The 26,579-nt window shown below is 40.5% G+C and overlaps 1 protein-coding gene across 4 annotated transcripts in view; it reads left to right on the top strand.

The window, feature by feature from the left end:
• nkain4 (sodium/potassium transporting ATPase interacting 4) overlaps positions 1-26,579 on the top strand; it is a 30,581-nt gene that overhangs the window by 1,334 nt on the left and 2,668 nt on the right. The window contains exons 2-7 of one of the 4 annotated variants that reach the window (XM_037265210.1): positions 7,670-7,807; positions 9,936-10,016; positions 14,812-15,012; positions 21,745-21,805; positions 21,908-21,934; positions 22,020-22,745. In XM_037265210.1, the coding sequence (XP_037121105.1) occupies positions 7,670-7,807; positions 9,936-10,016; positions 14,812-15,012; positions 21,745-21,805; positions 21,908-21,934; positions 22,020-22,030 (519 nt within the window). In that variant the 3' untranslated portion in view covers positions 22,031-22,745. Of the gene's footprint in view, positions 1-7,669; positions 7,808-9,935; positions 10,017-14,811; positions 15,013-21,744; positions 21,806-21,907; positions 21,935-22,019; positions 22,746-25,977; positions 26,063-26,579 lie in introns of those variants that run through there. The other 3 variants (XM_037265202.1, XM_037265193.1, XM_037265220.1) reach the window with 3 other exon arrangements.

Raw genomic sequence — 26,579 nt, 5'->3', positions numbered from 1 at the left:
CGCTGGAAAAAATTATGAAAATACAGTGTAGCGGACAGACAGGGACATTAACCATCACGCACCTTCTGCTCACCCGTGAAATGTAATACCCTTCCACACCATCAGCGGTGGTAGTCATCATTTCTCATGATTAGAAAAAAAACAATCAGAAAGCTCTTTGTTGGGGTGGGATATAAAAATGTAAACAATTCTGCATTCTGCTATATTTTTATCCAGACAGACATTGTACGTCAAAATGTGGAGGTTGACGATGTGTAAAATGAGCAAAATTCTCAAGGCTTTCCAACACTTACTGTTTCTCCGCATTCATCACTTCCTGTTCTTGCCCTGTGCGCCGCCGAATCGCTTGCGAACAACTCGTCAGTGTGATAAAATGTCGCAACGTTACGACACCGATTCAACATGCTGAATCCGCCGAAAACACCCCCATAAATGTTTCCCAACAGGATCCGATGTTATGACGGTACATGTGTGTTTATCAGACAGTGCAATCGTTTCAATTAGGTGTGTGAAGGAGGGAAACTTCTAAAAAAGATAGGACAGCAGTTCTCCAGGACCGGACTTGCCTACCCCCGATTTAAGGACACACCTGATCCCTCTTCACCCTCTTCCCTCCTAGACATCAGACCTCATTAGAGAGGAGCATTTGTTAAAAGGTTTATGAAACTGTCAGCGAGCTGCCTAAAAAGTCCCCAAAGACTCCAGGAAACGGCTTTATTTCCCCTAAGGCACTATTTCTAGATGACCTGACACTTCCTGTCTGCTAAAACGCATGTGCACGCTTGCAAATTTTTGATGAGTTCAAACTACAATAAGGGGTCGCGTTAAACCTTGTGTACCCTTTTAAAAAGTAACCAGGTTGAGTATCTGTGTGCGCTCGCGTGAATATCCGTGCAAGTATGGGGGCCCCACTCTCCCTTTGAGGAAACCTATGCATTGGCAATGAACCAGGTTATTCCCAGACCATTACAGGCTCAAGTAACATTAACGAAACAACATAGACGGCCGCTCAGATGAAAAAATAGCTCCTGTGAAGCACCTCTTGTGCTAATTATCTGAGAGCTTTGATCAAACCTCTTTCGCCATCTCAGGCATCGTCTAATTGAATTGCGCTGCACTTTTTTTTCATCAGCTGGCCTAGCGCGGGGGACCCTACTCTCCATGACGGAAGCCAGCTGATAATGAGGCTATATTGATCGAGAAGCCTCCGTTCGCTCCTCGTCGCCAGCTTAGCTATTCCAAACAACAGGACTGGATGCTAGCAGAACCCCAAATCAACCCAGATAGGGGCCGGGTAGCTCGGGCTGCTTAATGATTTGTTTGTGCTCAGAGGAGCTCTTTTTATCCGAACAGTTGAACTAAAGATGACCTGGCATAAAAGCGTTGGTATTAGGAACTCAATCAGGATGCCTTGCACTGCGAATGTCAGTGAGTTGCCATGACATTGGTTGAGTGGAGATAATGGTCAGTCTCTAAGGATTAATAAAGCTTCCCTTTGCCTTTGTCATGGAAGGATTTCAGTAAATTGTGTCTACTCATATGTCATCACAAATATGAAAATGTGCAAACGTCATCAATTAATAAAATTTTTTTTTTTTTTTTTCCACATTCAGGTGCTTCCTTCTTATGCGAGTCACTGGCACTGTTGCGCCCCCTAGTGTCAATACAATATCAATATTTAACTAGGTATTGATATTTCAAACACACCCCTATTCAGATTGATGCAGCTTCAAAGAAACCTCGACAGACTTAGCAGTGTAATCCAATTTTCAGTGAATGGCCTAAAATGAGTGAAAAGACAAGTCTTTTTTTAAAAGAAGAGCAACTACTGCTTCAAACACATCTTGAGAGCATGAATGAAATGCAAATATACACCATATGGCATATTATTTGATTTCTGACAAACAGGTGTACGTGTTCCCGAGGCAGCCCAAGAAAGTCTTAATCGTCAGACAGTGCACTTTTCCCTCAATTTTTGATGACAAACAGCAGCTAAATTGAGTTTGTAGTGAAAACCTCTGGGAGGGTTCAGCTCAAGTGCTTCCAAGAAAGTTTTCCCCCAATGAGGAAGATCCTGAATAGCATTGTCTCTAAAGGCTAGACGTTATCCTTTTGGCTTGTTGCCATCTCCCACACATTACAAGGGGTTTAGGCTGCGTTATCTCCCCCGCCTCACACAACCCAACGTGCTTCTGCTGCTAATTCTTTTGCTCAATAGAACGTTCATAATTGATGCTGAATATTCATCAGGAATTTTGGATGTCCGTCAATGTTTTGTTTCTCCAGCCACTCCGCTCATTTGCGAGGATGCTGGCAACTACATTCTGCTCTGTCCACAATGGTGACGAGCTAAAATCTGCTGTCAGTTGGATTTAGTAAGCAGGCCTTTGCAAATGAGAACATTATTGGTTTGCCACCATTAAGTTCACACAATGTTTCTCTGGACAGTGATTCATAGCATTTTAAATAGAATACAGATATACAGCAGACCCATTGAAATGATCCAAACAGATAAGAAATGTGTCATGGGTGTTAGAGCTTTCCTGCCATTTAGTATGTTGTAGAATATTCGGAAGACTCTGAGCCCATTTCCGGATGAAGCTCAGGGTTACCAGCGTATGAAGAACACAGGTTTTGATTGTGTTTTTTTTTTTATACTTATATGGCACAAAAACAAGCCGTTCCTGAACCCCAAGAGATTTTGTATTCCAAAACATTCCTTTATTTTATACTAATACGTGAATGATTATGACAGAATGTATGCATTAACGGTACATTAGTTTTGTATCAATTTGATGGTGCTTGGGATTTTTTTTTTTAGTCCGATGACGATTCCAATAATCAGTAGAAAAAAAAATCTAATAAATTTTAAAAAAAGAAAATCCTTGAATAACATACTAACTTTGTTTTTGGTCCATTATCACTTAAAAAAATAAAAAAATAAAGCTATTAATTACATGCAATTACTTTTGGTGGGCTTTACCAGTCTAATATTTTCTATGGAAAACCACTTCCATTTTGGCAGGTGTTGTAGGTTGTCCTAGTTATATACAATACAGTACAGTGTGGGTCAGCATGAGTACTCCCTTTGCCCTCTTTGTCAGAACATCGGTGTTGTGTTCTGAGTGGCCTTGACCGAGGCGTTCTTGATTGCGTTACGCCAACACCCTCATCATCCTCTGAGGAACAAAAAGAGCAGCAGCACCAAATAAAGTTGATTGAACAACGGCCTGTAATTTGTGTGTGTGTGTGTGTGTGCGTGTGTCACAAGCCAAGGTACTTAAGCTAGTCAATGAGCGGCTCGTGGGCCACATGTGGCCCAGAACCAACCTCCGAGTGGTCCAGCCTGCCTGAATTGAATTGCAACACTCGCGTAGCTTATCCACATTGCTGATGGTGTTGTTTTGAAGCGTGGCTAGCCGTGATAAAAACAGGAATAATGGCAAGATACTGGGTAAAAAAACGTGTTTGTCACAACTTTCAAACGTGTGATTGACAATGAAAACTGCCGATATTGGTTTGAAAATTCTCAGCTGCTTACTGGTCGACTAATGTGCAAAGATGGTGGTGGTCTTTCTGGGCTTCAGGCCTCTTTCAGCCTTGTCATAATTCTAATAACGTTTGTGTTCTTGGACAATACAATCTCTTTGTCTCTACCACTCTTGAGATGACCATTTACATTTTTAATGTCATCAATTTACCAGGCTATTAATTTTGATGACCTTTACTGGGGAATTCCAGATTGTGGACGTCCATTCACAAGGTTGAATACGTGTGTGCGCGTGTTTGTGTTCCACATCAATGACACCGCAATTTTCCTTTATAATGAAGATAAAACTCAACCCGTTTGCAAGCCCATTTGTCTTTTTCCATTTCAACGGGTGTTGTGGAGTGTCATTTGTTCTGGGGTGGCATCACAGAAATTGCTTTGGGAGCATCAGCAACCTTGACAGATTCTACTCTGTTGATGGGAGGGATAACATTCATCCTCCTTCTATCAACCAATGATGCGGGCATTCAGCCGTGTTTCATTGAGAGTGTGTACTTATCATATGTGTTTCCATGATGTGTACTCAAACAATGCAGATGTATTTTTTCTTCCATTAAATTGTTAACATCATGAGGTAGTGGATAAAAACACTCATTGACTCACTCGGCTGGAGTGTAGCAGCTGCTGCTAGCCATAATGAGAATTTACTCTGTCACAGTTAAATTGCTGCCTGTTAATTGGGGTGAGTCGGGTGGCACTTTACGATTTTGGTTTTAGCCAAGATTCACAAGAGAGATTGACAGGCTGCTTTCATTTGATCGCTGTTGTGCGCGGGTTTATCCAGCACTTTGAGAATAACTACCGTGTTCGATCTGTCAAATAATATGTGGTCATAAAATAAAAGCATTACATTGCGTCTTTTGGTGTCAGATTCCAGCTGTATTCCTTCTCTCGGTGCAGCAACCTCTGACTTCTGCCACTTCTACATAAAATGAAAATTGTTAGGTTCAATCAATCATTTCTGAAAATAAAACCAATTTAGCAAACAGGAAGTTACCCCGGACATTGTTTGGACCGACGGGAAGGCCGTCAACATTTGACCGCTTTGGCTTTGCAATTTATTCCAAGCATATTATTCCCTTGATCATGACTCACTACTTGACATTGATACTGCGTTGCACAGTTGCCACCTAGAAATAAATACTAAATAGATCATTTTCTGTCCCCGGTTGCTGTTCAGCGGCAGTTTGAGAAGCTTTATGAGTGTCACACTGCTTCAACTATTTACGCTTCAGGTTGTTGAGCATCATAATCATCTACTTGAAGCCTGAAGAGCTTTTACCTAGCCTTACGTGAACAATGTCAAATGGGAAGCTATGGGTAAGAGAATGATAGGCTTATAAAAACTGGATAGTCTTTGCTGTCAAATGATGCATGATGGTCTCATATCTGTCTGAATTGATACCTGAAACAAAATACAGAAAGAAGACACCACGTATTTGCCTCGGAGGACTATGTACACAAATATACCTGAGTGAATCAGCGATCCATAAAAATGATGGCATCATTTGGATTAATCCATCAGTGCATCCTCAGAGTTGGTTCTAAGCAATACAAGTAATGATAAGAACGAGCCGCGATCAGCCGGAGAGTCCAGTTGATTTACTAAGTAGTATTCAAGTGAAGTGGAGGAATGCAATGTGTGGGTGACAATCCTTATCATGCACACCCAAACTAAAACACCAAGAACTTGCCTGCCTCCAGGGAGTCATTTGTGCACGATCAGGCGATCCATCCGTAGGAGGCTTTTACGGGCCACTTTGTTGCCTGCTTACAACTCATGGAAGAGTGTCGGTGATCAAATTCCACCCCACTCCCTGGTAATCTGCTTCCTCAGAGATGTTAGCCATACGGACATGAATGATGGTGCGTGAGTGAGATCGTTCTCTCCCCGAGATTGATTGCCGTCATCTCGATGGACGATTGAGTTAGTGGCGATCTGAGAGTCTTACGACCGCATTGAGAGGAGAATTTGGCATGCATGCACACCTCTCTCATGCCTGTACACTTTTATATGTCACAACCAATCTTTTCAATCTTTGTACACTATTCCAGACAAACAGACCAAAACCAGCTAATGAATTTTGCACGAATGGACTTTGGTGTTTTTTTTTTTTTTTGTTTCTTTCATTTAAATCGGCACTTTGAATGGCTTTTTTTGCGTGCACCTTCAAGTTCTAGTTTTTTAGAAAATCTGTTTGTAGCCTTCATATTTTTCCACACTGATGACTCTGGATGAATGACTTATTTTGATGTGAATAAATATTCAATTTAGAGGTGTAACGATTGAACCAACAACTAATCAATTATCAAATTAATCGATGATTTTTCTTTGCTAAATCGATTAGCCGCTTTCTGAATCCTCAAAATTCCAGCCTCTCAACAGTAGATATCTTTTGATTTCTTTAGTACTCCATGAAAGCAGACTTTTTGTTATTGTGTTGAATCCAAATAAGTTAGTTGTAAACATCTGCTTTTACAAAAGCGATCAATGAATCCTAATTAATTCATGTTTGTGTTTTATCCCATATGCGCCGTCAATTTAAAATAACACCCTGGTTTTGAATACAGCGATGGAAATTAAAACTAATAAAATAATCAACAGATGAATCGATTATTCAAATAATTGTCAGTTGCGGCTTTAATTAAATTAAAAGCTCCCAGTGTGAACACATCATTCCTTGCACCCTGTCTGCTGACCTACATAATCCACACGAAGATCTTGGAAGCCGGCTCTTCATCCAGCCGATAGACAGAATTTATTAAGAAAGATGGCGCTCAGTTATTCTTTGTTAACCTACAATCTATGAGTTGTCTTGCTTTGTCCGTTGCACTTTGAACATTTTCTCCTAACTTTTCAATTCCGATCAGCCCATTTTGCCCTTGTCAGTAGAGTGGAAACTATTATACCGGGGTGAGCAGCTCCACGATTTTCATTCTCATTGTGGCGGTCCCTCACTTTGTTCGTTGTCACTACCCACTGCGTCTGAGAATTTATTGCTCTCGCTTTCTACGCGGAGGACCGTTCACTCTTAATTATCACACTCTATTTGATAATGTCCCCCCTCTCTGTCTGTCACAAGGTCTCATTGGGTTGCCTGGTAACATTTCCATTTTATTAAGAGGAGCCTGCTCGATTGTGTAGAATATGTGTGCGTGCTACTCATGCGCTGGTGTCAGTGGGGTGAAGTTCCCTCCCTCCCCTCCCTATCCATCTTCAAGTGTGTGGCTGAAAATGACATGTCAACACAAACTCAAACACGTCGTTTCAGGCTCTCACCAACACACACAAAAATTGCGTGTACACACAAATTGGCAGTGCAATGGAATCAAAAGGGAGATGGAATCCTAATGAAATGGTTTACGTTCTTCACCCGCAGTTTTGACTTGATGCAAACAGCAAATCCCTGCTGTCATGAGCTTTCAAATTGCTTTGCTCTGCCTCCAAGGAGATTGGGTAGAGTTTTGGGACAGTGGGAAATGATGTAAATGATACAAAATATTAAATGCAAAAATGTGCGAATGGAGTATGTCATGGGAGCTTTGAATGTTTTGCTCTCACTGTAGTGGATTTCGATTACTTGTATGTGGGCATGCTGTTCATGCATGTGAAAACAATGTATGCCAGCTTGTAGTTTATTAAACGCCTAAGCTCCCTGTGGCGATATATTTGTCTCACCTCCCATGAAGTTTTATGCTTCTAAGAGGCTGTTGGCAGGAAGAGGAAATGGTGAGCTTCTCTTTAGCTCTGTAGTAGATGAATCAATACATCTGCCATTGTTTATTTTATTCAACTTCAAGTCTGTGCCTTTGGGGCGCTCCCACTGTTGGAGGAGAATCACTCAAGCCACTCCGCCAGATTGGCTCAGTGTTGAATTGTCGGCCAGTTGCCGTGAGCCTGAGTAGAAATGGTTTTCAGTCGATCAGACAATAACAGCGTGTGTGTGTGTGTGTGTGTGTGTGTGTGTGTGTGTGTGTGTGTGTGTGTGTGTGTGTGTGTGTGTGTGTGTGTGTGTGTGTGTGTGTGTGCCTTCCCAAACCCAAAATATTCCCAGGTGCAGGAAATGCATTATGCTTTTAAATCTAATGTGTTTCTCCGTTCTTCATATTGCTTTGCAGGTTTTGGCTCTAGAACGGCAGGTCTTTGACTTCCTGGGTTACCAGTGGGCGCCCATCCTAGCCAACTTTTTCCACATCATCATTGTCATCCTCGGCCTCTTTGGCACCATCCAGTACCGACCGCGCTACGTTGTGGTGGTGAGTTCTTGTAACTGACAGCATATTCACATATCCCAGTTAATCTGGACTATTTGAACAAACTAATTGGATAAAATTCTTCCTTGTGGGCTTATTCTAATCAGTATTCTGTCTGCTGGCTATTATACCTCATTATAATTCTTGATACTCTGTGAACAACTGCATTAGACATCTGTGTCAGATGGATAAAAAAAAAAATTGAGTTAACACGTAGATGACGCCATCATCCAGTGCTTCTCAATTATTTTCTTTTATGAGGAAGAAGAAAATATTTCCTGACCCCCAACTTTCCTCAATGACTTTAAATCGTATCATTTGTCTATAAAATCTGCATATTATTGTATCCTAATTAACATGTTCCCTGGATTTACACGCGATGCCCCGTTGGCATTGCACCACACCCCCACTATTTGAGAAGGACTGCAATCAACGGTTCTATCATAAAATACGAGATAACTTGAGTTTGGGAATCAATGACTTAATTTGGATTGAAAAAAACCCTCATTAATTCCATAGTTAGAAAACTTATGATCTAGATAAACCTTAAGTCTTCCGCAATTACTGTTTAGGGCAGCGGTGTCAAACTCTGGCCCGTGGGCCAAATTTGGCCCGCAGTGTACCGTAATTTTCGGACTATAAGTCGCACCGGAGTATAAGTCGCACCAGCCATAAAATGCCCAAAAAAGTGAAAAAAAACATATATGTATATAAGTCGCTCCTGAGTATAAGTCGCCCCCCCACCCAAACTATGAAAAAAAACGCGACTTATAGTCCGAAAATTACGGTAATTATATGTGGTCCGCCAAGACAAATTCTGCATCAAATTTGTGTGTCAATACTAACATAAATTGTCTTCACTAAAAGAGATGGAGATTCATCTTTTTGAAAAATTGAACAGTTTCTACCAATCCCTGATTTCAAAACTAGTTACTCATCATGGTCTGCAGTATCGAGCTGTCCCGAGACTCGTACCAGGCTGCAGACTGCTGTAGTAGGGAGCAGATACACCGATGACAAAAATCTTCCTAATTTTCCCAACCCAAAATCAGCAATTATGCGTCTAGGAGTGAAATGAGTCCTAAAGTAATTTGGGTCCCTCAATTAAAAAGAAAAGAAAATAACTGGGGAAAGTGATTTGAGTGTTTATAGTCACGAATGTTGTCACGGAATGAATTAAACAAAAATGTCAAAGCAGCCCTTTTATTTTGGTACAAATGCCAAGTTTTCCTTTAACTTTGTCTCTATTGTGCACATGCAGACAGTCAGCAATTTTTGCCCTTGTTAGTTTTAGTTTATTTTCACCTTGCATTATACGACAATTGACACATGGTGTTTCCTTCATCAAATGTTGTCCTCTCTAGTGTATTATTTTGCAACACCCTTCAGTCATGGTATCTGTGGTAATTTGGTCAAATTAATTAATAAAAGTGGGCTAGGCGTGGGTGGGGCTGGGGGGGATCATCACAATCCTGGACAGCGAAGGTCATTCTTGGTGCACAAATCATCACTGTAATAACCATGCACAGTTTCACTGGGAGGATAGGGAAGGGAGTAAATATTCAAAGCACGTTGTTTTGATAACTCATTTAAATCTCTATAGACATTCAACAGCTGCTACTATAAAGCAAACAATTGTAATGTCTATGTCACAATTAGGCTTAAAATACTTAAAAAATGTCCTTCTTAGTCACAGGATTAAAACCTTTGTAAATCAGATGTGATGTAGAAGATGACTAGGAATGCTTTACCAGCAATTCTGGGAAAGAAATACGCATGATAAGAAGAGGAAGTTGTTTGACGCAGAATAGGGAACAAGTCAGGACATTTTCATGATTCAATGTGTACGGTATGTTTTCACCAAAGCACTGTTTATCTGTCTACATTTCCTCTGACACATGATTAACACATCACACAGAATGAGTCAAAAGAGTTTGTTGAAGTCACGTTGAGAACTTTAATTTCTCTTGTTCCTTGAGGTATTTCTAAAGATAGTGTATCAATCAAGGGAAACATAGTAGATGAGTTAAAAGTTTGAAACAATAGTAACAATAGTGTATCGTGTTTTGATGGTGTCTATAAAAATTAAGGCTGTTGATTTGTGCATGTAACACTGATGTCCTCCCTTCAGTATGCAGTTTGGGTGGCTCTCTGGGTGGCCTGGAATGTCTTCATCATCTGCTTTTACCTGGATGTAGGAGGCTTGTCCAAGGTGAGACTTTTAGCATTGACAAGTACACGGACCAGCCACTGGCACAGTATAATGATTCTTACACCCTGATTTCTTCCTAATATTTTAAGATGGTTGTCTCTCATCCAACTTATTTAGATAAGCAAAATATTAGCTCAGTACACGTGATGTGGTGAAACTTTACTTTTAATTCTTACGCTTGTAAAGGCAGAAAACTGGATACAATTCTTTTTCTTTTGGATTTCATAATAACCTTTGAGTAATCATTGGGTTGTGACTGGCTAGTGTCTGTCATCTGTTGCATGTGTTATGTTTGAAACCTCAAGAGAGAAATGATCCAGCATCTTAAGTTTAGTCAAACAGTTCTGATTCAATTATTTTTAGCAGTAGTATTTCTAGACAAGCTAGACACAGCAACCTTTGGCTACATCTATTTGTTTCTGCTGGTCTGGCGCTCAAAAGGTCGCTAGACGCCGCACAAATGCTGAAAAAACATCGGCAAATTTCTACCTATAAGCAGATAACCCAAGATATACAGTGTTCAGTTGGGAAGTCAAAGCTATAAAACTAAGGGACAGGTTCAAATGCTGTTAATGACAGAAGAGAATTTGTGCTCAGCTCTGTCCTCTCTGGGGATTCAAGTGCAAAGACAAGCATTTCGTTTTATGTCCTCTTATAATCTCTCCACATTTTTATTTGTCGTGTTTTAGGTGACACGTTGCGACAGAGGTGTTGTAAACTTTAAAAGGCATAATTGAGTGTTGTCAATTTTTTATGACCGCGAAACATTCTTTTTTCAACTTAAATGTGATGCACTCCACCAGATGCCACTTTTACAACCTCAAAGCTGCATGAGTTAACACCAATACGTGTGGTTTTGTAATAAACATGTGCCGCCCTACTGTACACCCACAATCACTCTCAAAGCAGTGATTCACTGATATTTTGAACTATTCATAATTCCTTCCACCTTGACCAAAGCCTCTGTTCCTCTGGGGGCAAAACAGCCCCTGGTCACAATGATAACTGCTGTTCAAAGTGCTTACTCCCGCAATGCTTCACTGTACTTTGTGGCGACGTGCTGTGATTGCACCAAACAAACATTTTGGAATCATGTTGCTTTTGCACCAATCAGACCATTGAATTGTCAGACCATAATATATTTTCAACATGTGTTTGGGAGATATTGTTATCCTGAATGCTGATGAAACTCAGCCACATATTAGAAGTTAGAAAAACGTGTGCACACTTGTGCAACTACATTCTTATGTGTGTATATGTGTATATATATATACACACACATGCATGCACGCACACACACACACACACACATACACACACACACACACACACACACACACACACACACACACACACATACGTGTATATCATATATCAGATTTTCCCCCAAAATAATATTGAGTTCAAACCTGGCTTTTAAACATGAGTGTCAACCTTTTATAACCATTGTAGTATATAAACAGTCATCCATGTCTATCCCCCTAATATTTGCTGAAATATTTCCCCGTCCCACTTTTCATCCTCTCCTCCCAAATAACATGATCTCCACCCCTTCCTCACCTAGATGTGTTTTTTGCCCAATTGTCTGCCTGACCATTGAGAATAATTAATACAAGCAGCAAATCTCACACTTTCTCAGACATCCAAAATGAATTTCACAATCACCTTTTTCAAGCACTGGTAGATCTGCCATTGTGTGATGGACCTCCCATCCATCACGTATCTCTTCACTCCACTACGTGCGTCTCTTATGAATGTGTTTTTGTGTGTGCTGTACAATGGAGCGCTTAGGGGCCAGCTGCTCAGGAGTGAGCCTGGGCATTAACCCAACAGATGGAGCCAGCCTGGGCTCCCAGCCTCGCATATGGTGGCCAGGAGTAGAGTTGGCTAATGGAGCATGGACACACAAACACTTGGCACACACACGTACACTTAACACACAGCTTTATTTGAAACCCCTGACACATTTTATCATGAGACAGTGGCGGCTAATTCAGTCAGACCCTCCTTGCACAACCTTGACAGGACAGTTTGAAGGCGTGTGTGTGTGTTGTATTAAGCAAGTCAGAGCCTTCAAGCAGGGGGGAGGTCATATGGCGCATGGTCCGTCACCTCCTATTGATCCTATCTTGTCCCCTGTGGTGCAAGACTGACTAACAGACAGGCCCCTGCTTCTCGAAACAAACCTTTGACCAACACGGTGATCCTTTGCCTCTTTTCTCATTTTATCTCCATGTTCTCATATTGATGGCATATGAAAACATCATCGACTGATGTCAGTGTAATAAAGATAATGAGTCCTGTTTCCCCCAAGCGAGAGAATTGATTGTTATGACACCTTTAGCTGATTCATCACATTAATTATTGTATCAGCAGATGTGGGAGGAAGCAAGCTAACGCCCATAAAAAAAAAAACAAGAATTCAGCTACTGTTTTGTGTTGCCGTTATTTAGCAAAGCAATGTGAACTTCTTTACGCAACATTTCTTATGTATAATTAAAAGCAACAAAATAAAGGTCAAGTTAAAGGAATGGAAAAACTGTTGATTGGAGTCCTTCACCGGGTGCAGGATCTCATCCCGACCCGGAGACGGCACTTCAATATTTTTCTGAGTGACTATCATCGCCTCATTTTGGACGTGCTGATTCTCATCCCAAACGTTACACACTTGGCTGCAAACCACTCAAGCGAGATTCGAAAATTGCCGCTTACACCACCACATCGTTTCAAAAAGCAGATACACAAATACAGCAAACCAGCGGATCCCTTCAACGTCTGTTACTAGAAATTCAGTGACGAGGACGAACCTTGAATCTCTGAGATCAGATTGATTTGTGCCTTGTGGCAAAAAAGAAAAGCCACGTGAATGTCAACAGCTGGAGTGCTCCATCATCGAGAGTATCCTATGCTTGGATACAGAAGCTTCCGAGCACAATCAATGACTTCTCTTCACTATTGGTGTTCTCCTTCTCCTTTGACCTTAACACCACTCTCAAATGTTAGAATTTAAAGAAGAATGTTTGTTGTTGAGGGTTGCATGAGATAGGAACAAATGAAGTGTGTGAAAGTGTGGGGTTAATGGGATGCTTCTCGAGAGCATGTGGCTCTGTTAATAATGCATGGCTTGTCACGGTGGGGCACATGGGAGGTTGGATCGCCAAAGAATATTGACTGGTGTCAGCATCTATACGTCCTGGATTAAATACCTGCTGATTAGACATCATAAGACCATTGAAGAGCCTCATTTTGAGGTGGCTGACTTTGAAATTGCCCAGCGTGGACTATTTGTTTGTTTGACGCCCACATCCTTACTGGTCAAGGTTTGTCGGATACAGCCAACCTCCTTTGCATGGGATAGGGACCCGACCGGCCTGCAAATAGTGAAAATGTGCATTTATGTAAATGCAGATCATTTATATGCAGGTGGTGGGATATATTCAGATCCCAAATGTTCTGTAAAAATATGCAGATAAACGTTCAATATTCATTTCCACAAAAACAGGGAGAAAATGTGTGTGTGTGTGTGAATGCAAAGAACCCGCCTCCAAAAACATCCATCCATTCATCCATCCATCCATTTTCTGAACCACTTCTCCTCATGAGTGCACTGGAGCCTATCCCAGCTGACTATGGACTGACCAGGCGGGGGACACCCTGAACCGAAAGATTTAAATAATTTAAATGTATTTATTCATTTATTTATTTATTTTTATAGAGGCCCAAATAAATCTGGGAATATTTATCTGTCAAGATGCTGGAATTCCGAGTATTTAGAAATTCCAAGTCGCGAAAAAATGTTGATTAATTTCGTATTTAATTATTTGCCAATTATTGGATTATTTGTTGCACTTCTACGCCATTCCTTTCATAAAACCCCACTTCACAAAGATAGCATGTTAAATCTGTTTTTCTTTTTCGTGAAGTTGTTGCTGCTTCTTCTTCTGCCTCCTCATTTGACCTTTTCCCTTTTCAAAAGATGCTCACCAAAGCCTTTTTACAGATTCTTGAAAGCTTGCAGGCGAACCTTTTTTTATTTATTTTTAAATACCATATCACTTGACTAAAATAAAACCCTTTTCTGACGAATGATCAGTAACATGTCTCTCCGTTCTGCTCTGTACCAAATGTCTTGCGGTCCAGTGGTACGGGACCGCTGACCTAGATGACTGTTTGAATGGTGAGATTGAATATGTGCTGATTTGAAGGCAGCTACAACTCAATCATCTTGTGTCGGATAGCATTTAAAATCAATTGTGTGTCCTTGCTGTGAGAAATACAAGAAGCACTTTTAATTCCCCCCCCAAGGCCTGGTACACAGAAGAAAACACTGGTCAACAGTAAATTGAATCAGCAATGGCCTAAATATAATTTTGATGCTGATTTAATAAATATATCTACTTTTTCTCATGCACATCAGGTTTTTGAGATACTGTATTTGATTTTTTTTGTTCTTAAGTTTGAGCTTAAAAGCTTGCGCAGTACGAATTTTACCATACATTATAATTTAAAGCTGATGTTTCAGAAATTTTTTGCTAACCCTAACTTTATAAGTAATTCTAAATAAATTACTATCTATAAATTACAACAATCATCAGATTTTTTTTGTTTTGTTTTATAAAATTATTTTTATTTGATTAAAATTGGGTCCAAGGTATGTTAAGTGAATTTATCCCAATAACAGGGTCCACAACAGGTCGAGCAGACAATATTAATTTCCAATCAAATATCTTCGTGTTGCGTGTAGGAAACAAATGATGCAAATTTCCCCAATGTTTTTTTTTTTCTTTTTTTCCAGGACAGTGACCTGCTGACGTTTAATATCTCAGCCCATCACTCGTGGTGGAGCGAGCATGGGCCAGGCTGTGTAAGGAGAGAGATGCCACAATCTGAAGGGGTCTTCACCACTGAAAGCCACTCCTACATCACTGTCATGGGCTGCCTCATGGACTACCAGTACATTGAGGTCATGCATAGTGGAACTCAGATCCTGGCAGCTGTGAGTATCAATATGCACTTCCCACAGTCATGTGTCAAATTGTTGACGTCAGGCCCAAAACTCTGTCACAATTTAGTAAATTTCATACTTCACAAATATAGATACTATCTGTACTATTGGTTGGCCACACATGTGGGTGTTATTCTAAAAAAAATGCTCTCCCTTTCATCTCCCAAAACGATAATGTGGTGCAGGCTCAGCGTGGCAACAACAAGCTCGTGCAGAAAAGATTTTTTGATGTCATGGGAAGGTAAATTATTTGCATAATGCTGCTCTAAGCTCATTGCTGGAACATTTTGTCCTATCTCTTTTGTGTTTGAAACACAGAGCAGCCACTCAAAGGAGCAACGAAATAGAAAAGAAAGAACGCAAGGTTTTTAGTTGTAGCAAGAGGGCTTTTGAAGATTTCTATGAAATATTTAGGTGGGGCTCCAGGGATGGTCGTTGGTGTGATTTCACTGCAAAATTAATCTGCTGGCTAGTAATCACCGTCTGCTCAGATTCACTGTGTTTCACAAGATGCTGATGATGACAAACAATCCTGAAGAGGGGCTAATTCCACTTGGCGCAGGTGGAACAGTAGTCATCGCTCAATTTAAATGAGCAGATTTGATCCCCATTGTTCAAAGTCACCTGGGATAGGCTCCAGCTCACCCATGACCCTCATGAGGATTACTATAAGCGCTATAAAAAATGAATGTCTATATGGGAATGTTCGCCCTCCCCCACGCTGCTTTAAAATGTTTCATCTTCCAAAAAAGATGTACTCTGATACATACTTGTATTGAATGCCTTTTTATCTTACACCCTCATGCCCGTGAGAGGCTTTTCTTATTGGTTAAGGCAGCCGCATATGTTATTATTCTTTCACCACTGTGTGCCTTTTTGCTCCTTTGTGTCATATTCATTGTTAAATAAAACATGTGGCATAAAAGACAAGTTTTATGGGGAGGAGAGAGAGCAGTGTTCATGGCGGAAGAAGGGATCGAAAAGATACCAGGGATGTTTTTATCTGCATATGTCACATTTACTTTAGGATGACAGTTCTCTTAAAACGATTAAGTGCACGCAAACACACGAGAGTGAATTAACACATCACTGTAAATTCATTTTTATTCAGCGGCAGCCATCATGGGATTTTTCCAGCGAAAGCTGATTATGCACATTTGTCACGTCTGCCTCACTCCCTTGTTCCATTGCTTATTTCCTCTTTTTCTCCTCACCCAACCCAGCGCCGTATATCAGTACAGCCTATCTTCCTGTCTCATTTTCCCATCCGGATGTCAAATCATTTGACCTTCACGTTTGTTAAAGCCTGTCTATGAGGACTGTGCACTGAACTCTCTGAAAACCACTTTCCCTCTGTCGTTATTATTTCTCCTCTCGGGCAAGGCACTTTTAGGCTATTCACCAATCTGTGTTAAATTGAGGCCTGTCTAATGGCTCCTGAGAGCTCTGCTCTGCTAGCGAATACAGTCAGGTCTATCAATATTGGGACATGTACACAATTGTTAGCTTTTTGGACTTGATATGAAATGAACAAGATACGTTTTAACTGCGTTAATTTGACGGTAGAGGTGTCAAATTGAATCCGTTAATTGACAACAAACCGATTGTCAAATTAAGCGGCACGTATTTTAATAGTTGAATGAACATTTGTTGACATAGTCCAAATCTGATTTCAGCCTCTCAAAACTAATCATTTTCTGATTTATCAAAGCTGATTTATCTTTTGTGTTTAATCCAAATAGGACATTTGCAAACATTGGGATTTATTTCAAAATCAATTGCCGTCAATCTATCTTGAGTGAGATTGCTTAATTGTTGTGTAATTGGTTTTTAATCGTTTAATATCATTTAATGCAAATAAAATTGTATCCTATTCAGCAATGGATGGAATAATCGATAGACTAATCGATTCTAATAATATTTGATATTGACAGCCCCATTTAAGGGTACCTAAGTCAGCTGATCAGTGGAAGAATTACAAGTTTGTTTATGTTCCTCTCACTTTTTAACAGACTAATAGTGGCACAAATAAACAGTTAAGAATTGAACTTAAGACTTTGTAATACTTGGTTGGCAATCATCAATCAGGTCCTGTGATTGACTTGACCATTGCGTAACGTTCAACTTCTTTTCCGTCAAAAACTCTTTTGTTTGCATTCGCACAATGCTTGGCGTGACTGTCCATCTGCACTATGAAGCGTGATCCAATCAGGTCTAAAGCATTTGGCTGAATAGTAGCAGCTATAATTGCCCAAAACATTCCAGAATGCGCCATGCCATCATGATTAATTAACACAACGGAAGCAGGTTCATTGGTCGCATGCCTATGGAACAGCTGTTTAACCAATTGAAAAATGAATGTCGTTTCTTTCAAAAGTGGGAGGCACATATACAAACGGATTTCATTCCAACACCATTCACCTGATCTGTGTATTGACACCGCAATGTCACATGAGGAAGGATTTTTGACTTAATTGCAGTAGTGAGTGTTCTACCCAAAGAGAGGAGAAAGGAAAAAAAGACTTGTGGCAAATATGTCTCCAGCAGGAGAGGTTTCTTCCTTTTTTTTCATGTCTCGCTCAGAAGAGTCCTCTTTCCCTGTCCCCTTTCACCCACTCGGCCTGCGTGTGGAGTCTTTGAGCGGTGCTGCATTTGAAGACAAAGCCCTGTTTTGTTTGCCACTGCAGCTTTCTTTGTGTAGTGCAGGCTCTCGTGTCGATGAGGTGTGTTTTGGGTTATTAGCATACCATGCAGTTATTAGATGTGAAAGATGCAAATGAGGTCGTGCACATGTGTTTGTGCCCTTGCGTGTGTATTTTGACAGTGGGAGAGCTAGTAAAAAAAAAAACAGGTGGGTGTGGTCTCTGCAGACTATCTTTCTTGTTTTATCATGAAGCGCTCAGCTGCGCACACATATAAACATCTCATTTTCAAGGGGGAAGCCTTCGCCTCATTGTTAGGCTGGGGCCGTGTAATTAACCCGAGAAGACATCTGCAAAACCCCCTCGCTTTGGTCTCTTAACAGCTATTGCTCTATTTTACCTTGAACGTCATTCACGGTGCTGAGCCATAATCAATAATGTGTAGACTGACACAGATTCCCATCATCACTAATATTCTGAGCATGCTCACTCACAAAAAAAAACATTATCTGTTAGGAGTTGTATGATGTGCTGTATGTCATTGACTTAATCCCCGAATCTTATGATTTTATTTTATTATTTACTTAAAGTCCCTTCACAGTTTTTTTGTGGGGGTTAGGGACATTGGGCCAACCCGCAAATAGTGAACGAAAGAGATCAGAACATATTATTCCAATATAGAAGCAAAGAAGATCAGAACATATTATTCCAGTCGTAGAGGCTTGACACTTGGTCCCCGATCACACGTAGGAAAGATTTGTAAATAATGTTATTGAGCTATAAATCACTGAATGGTTAATGTTCTGCTTAAGAAATGCAAATTAAACTTAAACCCGGTAGGGCTCTGAGGTTAGCAGACTCATGTGGTGGCCAGAGTTCAAAGCAAATGTAGTGAATCAGCATTTAGTTTTTATGCTGCGTGCAAACGAGATAAGCTGCCAATGCAAATGAAGTTAGCCCCAAGTAAAAATGCTTTTCCAGGTTAGAAATCATGCTTTTTTTCCCTGCCATCCGCATAATTAAAGCGTTTCTATTAAAAATAAATAAATAAATAAATCTTGTTCTTGCGCTGTATGTTCTTTGGTAATTTCAGTAAAGTTGATCGCTTTAAATGTTATATCCTTATGTGATGCACTTTGTGGATGAAATGCACGTCAAACTCATTTTGTCGCAGGCCACATCATAGTCATAGTTTCCTTCAGAAGGCCATTATGACTAACAACCTAAATAAATTTATAATCCATCTTATATGATATACAGTACAACAAACTGATGACCAACTAGCTGTGAAATCAGAGAGTCGTAAAAACTGTTCAAATTTTTAAAAAGATGAATGGAAATACAATAAAATAAAATAAAATACATGTAATACAATAAAAAGAATAGCAACATCTCTATTTTTTTCAAAAGTGAAGACAATTTGCAATTGTAGTATTGACACAAAGTCGATGCACGATTTGTCTTTTTTTTATTGCTTTATATTTGAACATCTTTTTGAACAAAGCAAGCGAACCACACATCTTCAAATCAGTTCGTGATCATTCCATAAACGAACACCTCAAATGGAGACGCATCTTATTTTGTGCACTCGGCCGGATTCACGATGTAGCAGAAGCATCCACTTGTACACTGAAGAAAGTAGCAATCATAGTTTCAACGCCTGATTGATTAATTTATGTGAGAAACTTATGTACGTCTGGTCAACATTGAAAACGTCTAGAGCCTTTTCTGTAAGATGAAATTGATTTATGCCTTGTGGACACATTTTCATGATTGAGTGTGCGCTATGAAAATTTAAAATGGCATTCTGAGCTGGTCTATTCACCAACCCTCATTAGCCTTTGCAGATACACTTCGCCCTTTTTTTTTTCTTTTTCACCCACCTCACATTTAGCCCTTTTTTTTACGGGCCAATGTAGTGTATGTGCAGCCTTTCTGTAACCAAGGGAGTCTTTGGTCTCATATTTTGTGCACGCTGCTCCACGACGTCGCCAGTTGACCTGCAATTAACCTGAACCTCCACCAATTATCGTTGGGAAGATGAAGGAGAAGCAGATAAAGACAAAATAAAATGATATAGCCATGCTGAATTTTAGCAAGTAACCAAATAATATTTAAGAATGATTGTCTGACTTTGATTCAGTGTGACTGTTATAGTGCACCAAATTTATAAGCCATATTTACCTTTTGGGATTCAAAATTATGAGTGATTGATCTACATGACCCATATTGCATCAACTACAATCTTTCCTTTTTTCTGAGAAATTGGAAAGGCCATAGTCAAGAGGTTTTGGGGTGTTGGAGAATTCAAGTCTGAGGCAAGCAAAGTGCTGCTGGGAAAATTGTCCATTTAATATGCTCAAATTCATAGCGTTAGTGACTCAAAATGTTGAAACACCAGGAAGCTGGCCCGCTATCATCTTTGTGGAAAGAAGATGAAGCGGCTTCTTTTCAAGATCAGGATGTGAAGTGATTCTATGGCTACATGCTGAACATGCTGAATTAACTTTCACCCTCAGTGCTTTTGAACAAACGTATTATCTTAATTGGACACTTTCTGGGAAGCGTTGTTAGACTCTGCCTTTTCTCCACTGGTTACATTAACATTGAGAGTCTGGATGTTTCTTTTGTTTTCCATCTTTTATCCCACTATTGGCTTAAAACCTTTGAGAGTTTAGAAACGATGTAACATGATTTAGGGGTCTTGTATTGATGTTGGTAAGCAGCAGTAGAGCGTTATAAGGTTTAATGCCAACGTTGTTAACTCAAGAAATACGATTTCTTTCATTTCCTAAAAAGTAGCAACTTGAGAGATTTGACGATTCAGCTCAACAGTGATGAACCTTTAAAGACCACCGCATCCATGTGGCAGAATAAATTTGGAATGTTTTAAAGGGAGTGGGACAGATAGACAGGATTAAGGTCCGAAGTGCAAATGCAACATGAACAATTTTCACCCGCGTTGAGCTTTGGCTCGGGAACTGTTCCATTTAAAATGCATTGTTTTGACATGTGCCAACTCCCATGCCCTTCTTTTTGGCCCTTTTGCCAACTTCTGTGCATTTATGACTGCCATGCGCTTTTCCTTGTTTGGTGTGCCAGTGTGGAAGGAGGGCAGCTTGCCCAGGACTGTTTTAATTGGCATGACAGAAGGCCAAATGATGGGTGAAGACACGCTGTCTCAGTCTCCGTCGCTCGCTGGCTCTGTTTCACAAGCAATGACAGCCATCTGCCACTTTGAGGGCTCCTCTCAGTGTGCATACAGTAAATTATTAGCTGCAGTCACTTGTGGGCTGTCTGGTATGTTTCCATGCGGACTGTTCAGTTTGTGCAAACTGCCAAACCCCCTCAACAAATGGAAGACTTAACTCATTGATCAATATATGTATGAGTCAATTCTGCCATCATTTCTAAGAAAGAAATCCTTTCCCCCGCGGGGGGGCAATCTGTCACATCAGACTAAGCCAACTGACAGTGAAATTAAAAATATATTGGTGTTGATTCAGCAAACCTCTGTCTGATAACAATTATTATTATTATATAATCATTATTATGACCGGTCTAAAATCAATTCAATTAAATCATACAAATCTGTTATTCTTTTTTCTAATCATTGACAAACAACAGGGTTGTTAACAGCACTCTTAATTGTGGTGTGTCAAATTTCGAAGACATTTTTTACGTTATAAGGAGTTAAATCTTAACCAGTTCTTGTGAACCAACTTACACAATAGTATTTGTTGCTATTCAGAAAGTTATGTCCACAAATTATTGACTCTGTGACCTCTGTGTTTGGCATGTTGTCCTTTTGCAAGAACAAAACAAAGGCAGGGTGATTTTTATTTAGGTCAGAAACATTGATTAGGTGCTTAATGACAATCACTTTCACTCGTCTCAGTTGATTATCTACTGACCCGCAGAAACAACGCAAAGAGGAGTTGCATATTTTCAAACTAGAGAGACTCTACTGTGCATGGATTTAATGATGAGTACTATTTCTTTCCGTCAGTGAGTAAACATTTGCTACTTTTGTATCAAGATGCTGTTATTTAACCTGGCTCGTCTCCTTCTGTGTTCACAGCTCCTCGGCTTTGTGTACGCCTGCTATGTTGTCAGCGCCATGACTGAAGAAGAGGACAGCTGTGAGTATAGTCAGACTCCCGAATGCTTTCCACTTTCCTTTCACCCACCTCTCCCAAACTCCGTGCCTACTGGCTTCGCTCTCTCTCTCCATACTTACCCAGACGAGCCAGGTCTTCACACCTCCTTTGGTATGTCATCTCGTTTCAAGCTTTTCTTCCTTGCTTCTGCTGTGCTTCGGCTCTTCTGATGTATTTTGTTATTTTTTTCCACCAGTGTGCCTTTGAGTCGAGTCGTGTCTAATGTGGGCATGTTGGCTTTTTCTTTCATGTGCCAGAAATGCACCGCCACCCATGTGTGATCCAATAAATACAGTCAGGTCCATAAGTATTGGGACACAATTGTCATATAGTTGGCTCTAAAAGCCACTATAATGGATGGGAAACAAGACAAACAAAATATGCTTTTATTGCAAGCTTTCAGTTTTAGATTGAGGGTATTAACATCCAAATTAAGGAGTGTGGAATTGGTTCCCTTGTCTTTAATGATGATGTGACTGCTGACAAAAACATCAAGTTGAATTTTGAGTTTATCTGCTCATATTCAGCCAAATGCTTCAGTAATCATTGGATGGCACTTTACAACACAGATGGACAATGACTCCAAGCATACTGCAAAAGCAACCAGAAATGAATTTTTGAAGGCAAGACGTAGAATCTTTTGCAACAGCCAAGTCAATCACCTGACCTGAACCCAAGTGAGCATGCATATCATTCCTGCTCCGTCCACTTGAATAGGATGTAAAAGTCTGCAGTTAAAGCACATCTTGTTAGTTTCAATTCACATCATTTGGAGCCAAAAAGATGAAAATGGCTTTGAGCTCCCAATATTTATAGACTTATTGTTCAGCAAGTCAACTCTAACCATGTCTCTGTGGGCTAAATCATTCCAGCGCTGGAGTGTGTGAATTGACCTTGATTGTCCCTGTGCAAGGAGAAGGTGGAAAAAAGGGTGTGGGAAAACGCAGCAGGCCTAGTGAAATGAGTCACAAGAGAAGACTGAGAAACCAGAGAGGGGCATTTGTGATCAACGACACAGCTGCTGTGACCTAATAGGAAGCGGGTCAAAGGCCGTCTTTGGGGATAGCCAATCAGAGCAGCAAGAATTTGATCAAAGGGTCAATGGGAGTCATAAATATCTGATTAGTGCTAAGTCAGGACTAATAGCTTTGTCCTTAGGCACAAAAGTATGCCATGCTCGTTTTCACCACTGCTTTATGGAAGCTTTGGCTGAATGGATTAGCTGAGACTGTATGGCGTGTCTCATGTTTGGTGTGTGTGTGTGTGTGGGGGGGGGGAAGTAGTGTACTCAATTTCTTGGAAGTTTTTGAAGAACTCTTCCTCCTCTCTGTAATAATGTCAGTCGCTTTTGTCAGACATCCAAAAGTCAGACAGCCAAAAGTCCAATGTGATTTTTAAAACACACAACACAAGCTAAATTGCATGTTCAGCCAGAAGTCTCTTGTAATTTACTGCGGTCATGTATGTTCGTGTGGAACAGCTCAAATGTCTAACTGTGCGGTCACATACCAGAGATCCACTGGCTGTGAGCAGTTCCCATTTTGCCCAGCGGATCACCCCCATGCTTTGAACAGTAGCAATTACGCGCCGTGCACTCCCTAATCAAGCCTGGAGGCCCGCATCGTCTCAGCTAAAGTCAGCTTGACCAAAATCTAAAGATGCTTTCCATTTGTGTTGAACACATGACAACCGTTTAGCTAAAAACAGAACTGTTCATGTCTCCTGTAGTTCAACTTTGCGTAAGCAGTATTTATACATTGGCTCAGCGAAGCTTATGAATTCTGCTGCACTTTCTAAGAGCAGTAACCACAAAGTGACATGTTTTTATCTGCAGTTGGTTAATGGAGACGACATTCTGGATATAGTGAACATGTAGTTGTTCACTTGATCCAGACTGAACTGCAGTAAATTGCAGCGACACCGTTTTGAACTTGAAACCCCTTGTTATTATAAATCAGATCCATGTCCGCGTCCGCACCCACTACGCATCCCCCCTCCGCACACACACTTATCCATGCGCTTGCTCTCACACACACATCAACCAGAAAAGGTGCTCTCATTTTCCATTCTCATTTGATGTGTAGATTAAAGCATCTTTCTACAGTGAAAGCTCCCTGTCTGCCTCAGCATTTCTCTTCCCTTTAACGTCTCCCTTCTCTGACGACTTTCATGTTTTTTTTTTTCCCTGCGTCCCTTTCGGCAGTAGCTCTGGAGACGTTCTCTTTGTAGCATGTCTGCTTGTAGGTACTGTACAGAATAAGAGGAACTTTTTCTCCTCACATTGTTACAAAGTTTTACATTGCTCTGAGGGTGTCGCTGGTTATAGAGTTGAGGCTTAAAAGTTGGGACGGGCAGAATAGTTCATCAATTAATTGACGATGAGGGATTGTGATCAATTGTGTGCATAAGGGTTAGTGGTTGTCAAACTTTTTTGGAGCTGAGAAAATAATCAATTAATCGCCAACTAATTCATTATGAAATGACTCAAAAACTATTTTAATCATCGAGTAATCGTTTAAAGCCATTGTTTGTCATAAAACTACCCAAATCCTTTGATTTCAGCCTCTCAACAGTAACTACTTGATTTTTGTAGTCCTTCGTGATACACACTTAGCACATTTATCGGTGGCTCGCAGACACATCGTCTGTGCAAGTGGTGGGGAAAATCCTCTTTGTAAAGTAGGTCAAGAGCATTATGCCATCGAGCACCGTGATAAGCTCACTTTAGCATTTCTACCAATTATATTTGCTGCCCTTTGTGCTGAGTCACATCCCAGAAAATCCTTCACTGCAGACCTATGAAACTGGACCGATTGGTGAATGGATATTAAGCAGGTGGACTGTGGGTTCAAAATGTTTTTCACCTGGTATTCATATATAAAACATTTAATAATTGACTTTTTTTAATTGAATTTTCCATTGTACATGAAGGTGTTCGACTTTTGAGGTTACACTTAAGTCACGGTTGTCAGTTCTGTTCAAGCATGCTTCAAAGCGAGAAACAAACCAGCAGAAAGCTGCAAGTGTGTGATGAGAAGATAGAAGTGAGTCACAGTGGAAAGGGCCAGCTCCCTGTGGCTTCTGACCCTCATCCTTCAAACCTATCAGTATTCAGCAGATACTCTCCTTATCAGAATGGACTCGATCTGGCCTGACTGTAGTTTCCGTGGCGGTCATGGGTCTGTTTCCCCTCCTTCAGTGTTGGTTTAGCAGGATGTATCTGCCCATTTTACCCGAGAGAACGGAAGCGGCTGTTTGACTTGTGCTTTGATGAATCGCATTACCGTCAGTATCCGTTGTTCTTTCCATTTGGTGTTTGCGTGGGCCTGGACACAAAGCTCTTTCATATGCGCCCCTTTAACCTAATCTCTCTGGTCTCCTGTCAGTCAAAGCACATTGCGTGACCCCCACATCCCTCTGCTCCCTCCCTCCCTCTTCGCCTTTGTACCTCAACAAGCATCACAGAGGCTTTTCCTTCATCTCCAAAATGTCTCTCAGCAGCAATTTTCTCTCCCTTCTGACACGGCTGCTGCTCGCTCATCGGCACCTCACCTTCAGTCTGACCTTCTAATCGAGGAAATAGACCGAGCGGGTTGAGCGTACACCGTGCGGCCGAAGGTCACCTCTGTGCGTGAGTGATAAAAACGCAGAGGCTGTTTGGACAGCCGGACAGCTTCCACCTGTTTCCGAGCTCCCTCGGGCTCAGAGCAAATCATGAGGAAAAGTGTTGCATTTCTATTCTGTGTGTGTGTGTGGAGGGGGTTCTAAAAATATCTAAAGTGGTGTGTTGAAATAAAAATCTTGTTTTCCTGTTGAAATGAATATAAAGACAATCACTGGACAGGGCAATAAACACCTTGAAGTTTTTTTTTTTCTAGGGTTGAGTTTACTACCTCCATGCAGTGCTCTTATCTCAAATTTCTGCTCACAAGTCAAAGCAAATAAAAAAAAAAAAGAATTGGTCAAGTGATTACTTACATGTCGAAAAACTCGTATTTCATGGCGACAGTGTGTTTGGCTCTGCCATCTTTGTGTGCTAGCTACATCTGTTTCTGCTCATATCACTCCCATGTTTTCTTTTTGATATCGATTATCTGTCCATCCATCATTTGAATTCATTCCATAATTTTGATTTCCTTTTTGTTTGTTTTCAGTTGATTTTATTGGTGGATTTGAGCCATTCCCACTCTACCATGTCAATGAGAAACCATCTCATCTTCTCCTAAAGCAGGTGTCCCTGTAAGTACAGACATGCTGTCAGCCAGCCATACTGTGTGTGTACTGTATGTGTGTACCGTACGTCGAGGTTTTAATACAAAGGACAAAGTTACATATAAAAAAAAAAATCCTCATCAATCACACCAAAGGTTTTCTGAGTCATACAAGTACAAACTTAATATTTGTCCCCAAAATGTATTGTTGTGACTGGAAATGAAGCCTTAAATTATGTTGAAAAGTTAATCCTCCTTTTTGTTCACCAGACTATTTCTAATCCTTCTTACTTTTAGTAGCATATTCCAAGAGCATAAGCTGCGGAAACACAGGAAATCTTGGCAACATTTCAGCTTACGTCTGAAGCCTTTGCACACCACAACATACTTGACAAACGGGAGACATTTATATATTTTCAGTGTTCATCCCTTTCAAAATAATCCCAAAGTGTTACTTTTCTGCTATTTATAAATGTGTTTCTTTCTTCATGGAGTTCTTTTGAATTAGCTTAGTAACTGTCCTGAGCAAGCGAAATGTTTGCAGA

Source organism: Syngnathus acus, chromosome 2 (assembly GCF_901709675.1).
Source record: "Syngnathus acus chromosome 2, fSynAcu1.2, whole genome shotgun sequence".
Taxonomy (NCBI): domain Eukaryota; kingdom Metazoa; phylum Chordata; class Actinopteri; order Syngnathiformes; family Syngnathidae; genus Syngnathus; species Syngnathus acus.
Note: the sequence above shows the minus strand (reverse complement) of the source record. Positions and strands in the feature narration are given on the sequence as shown.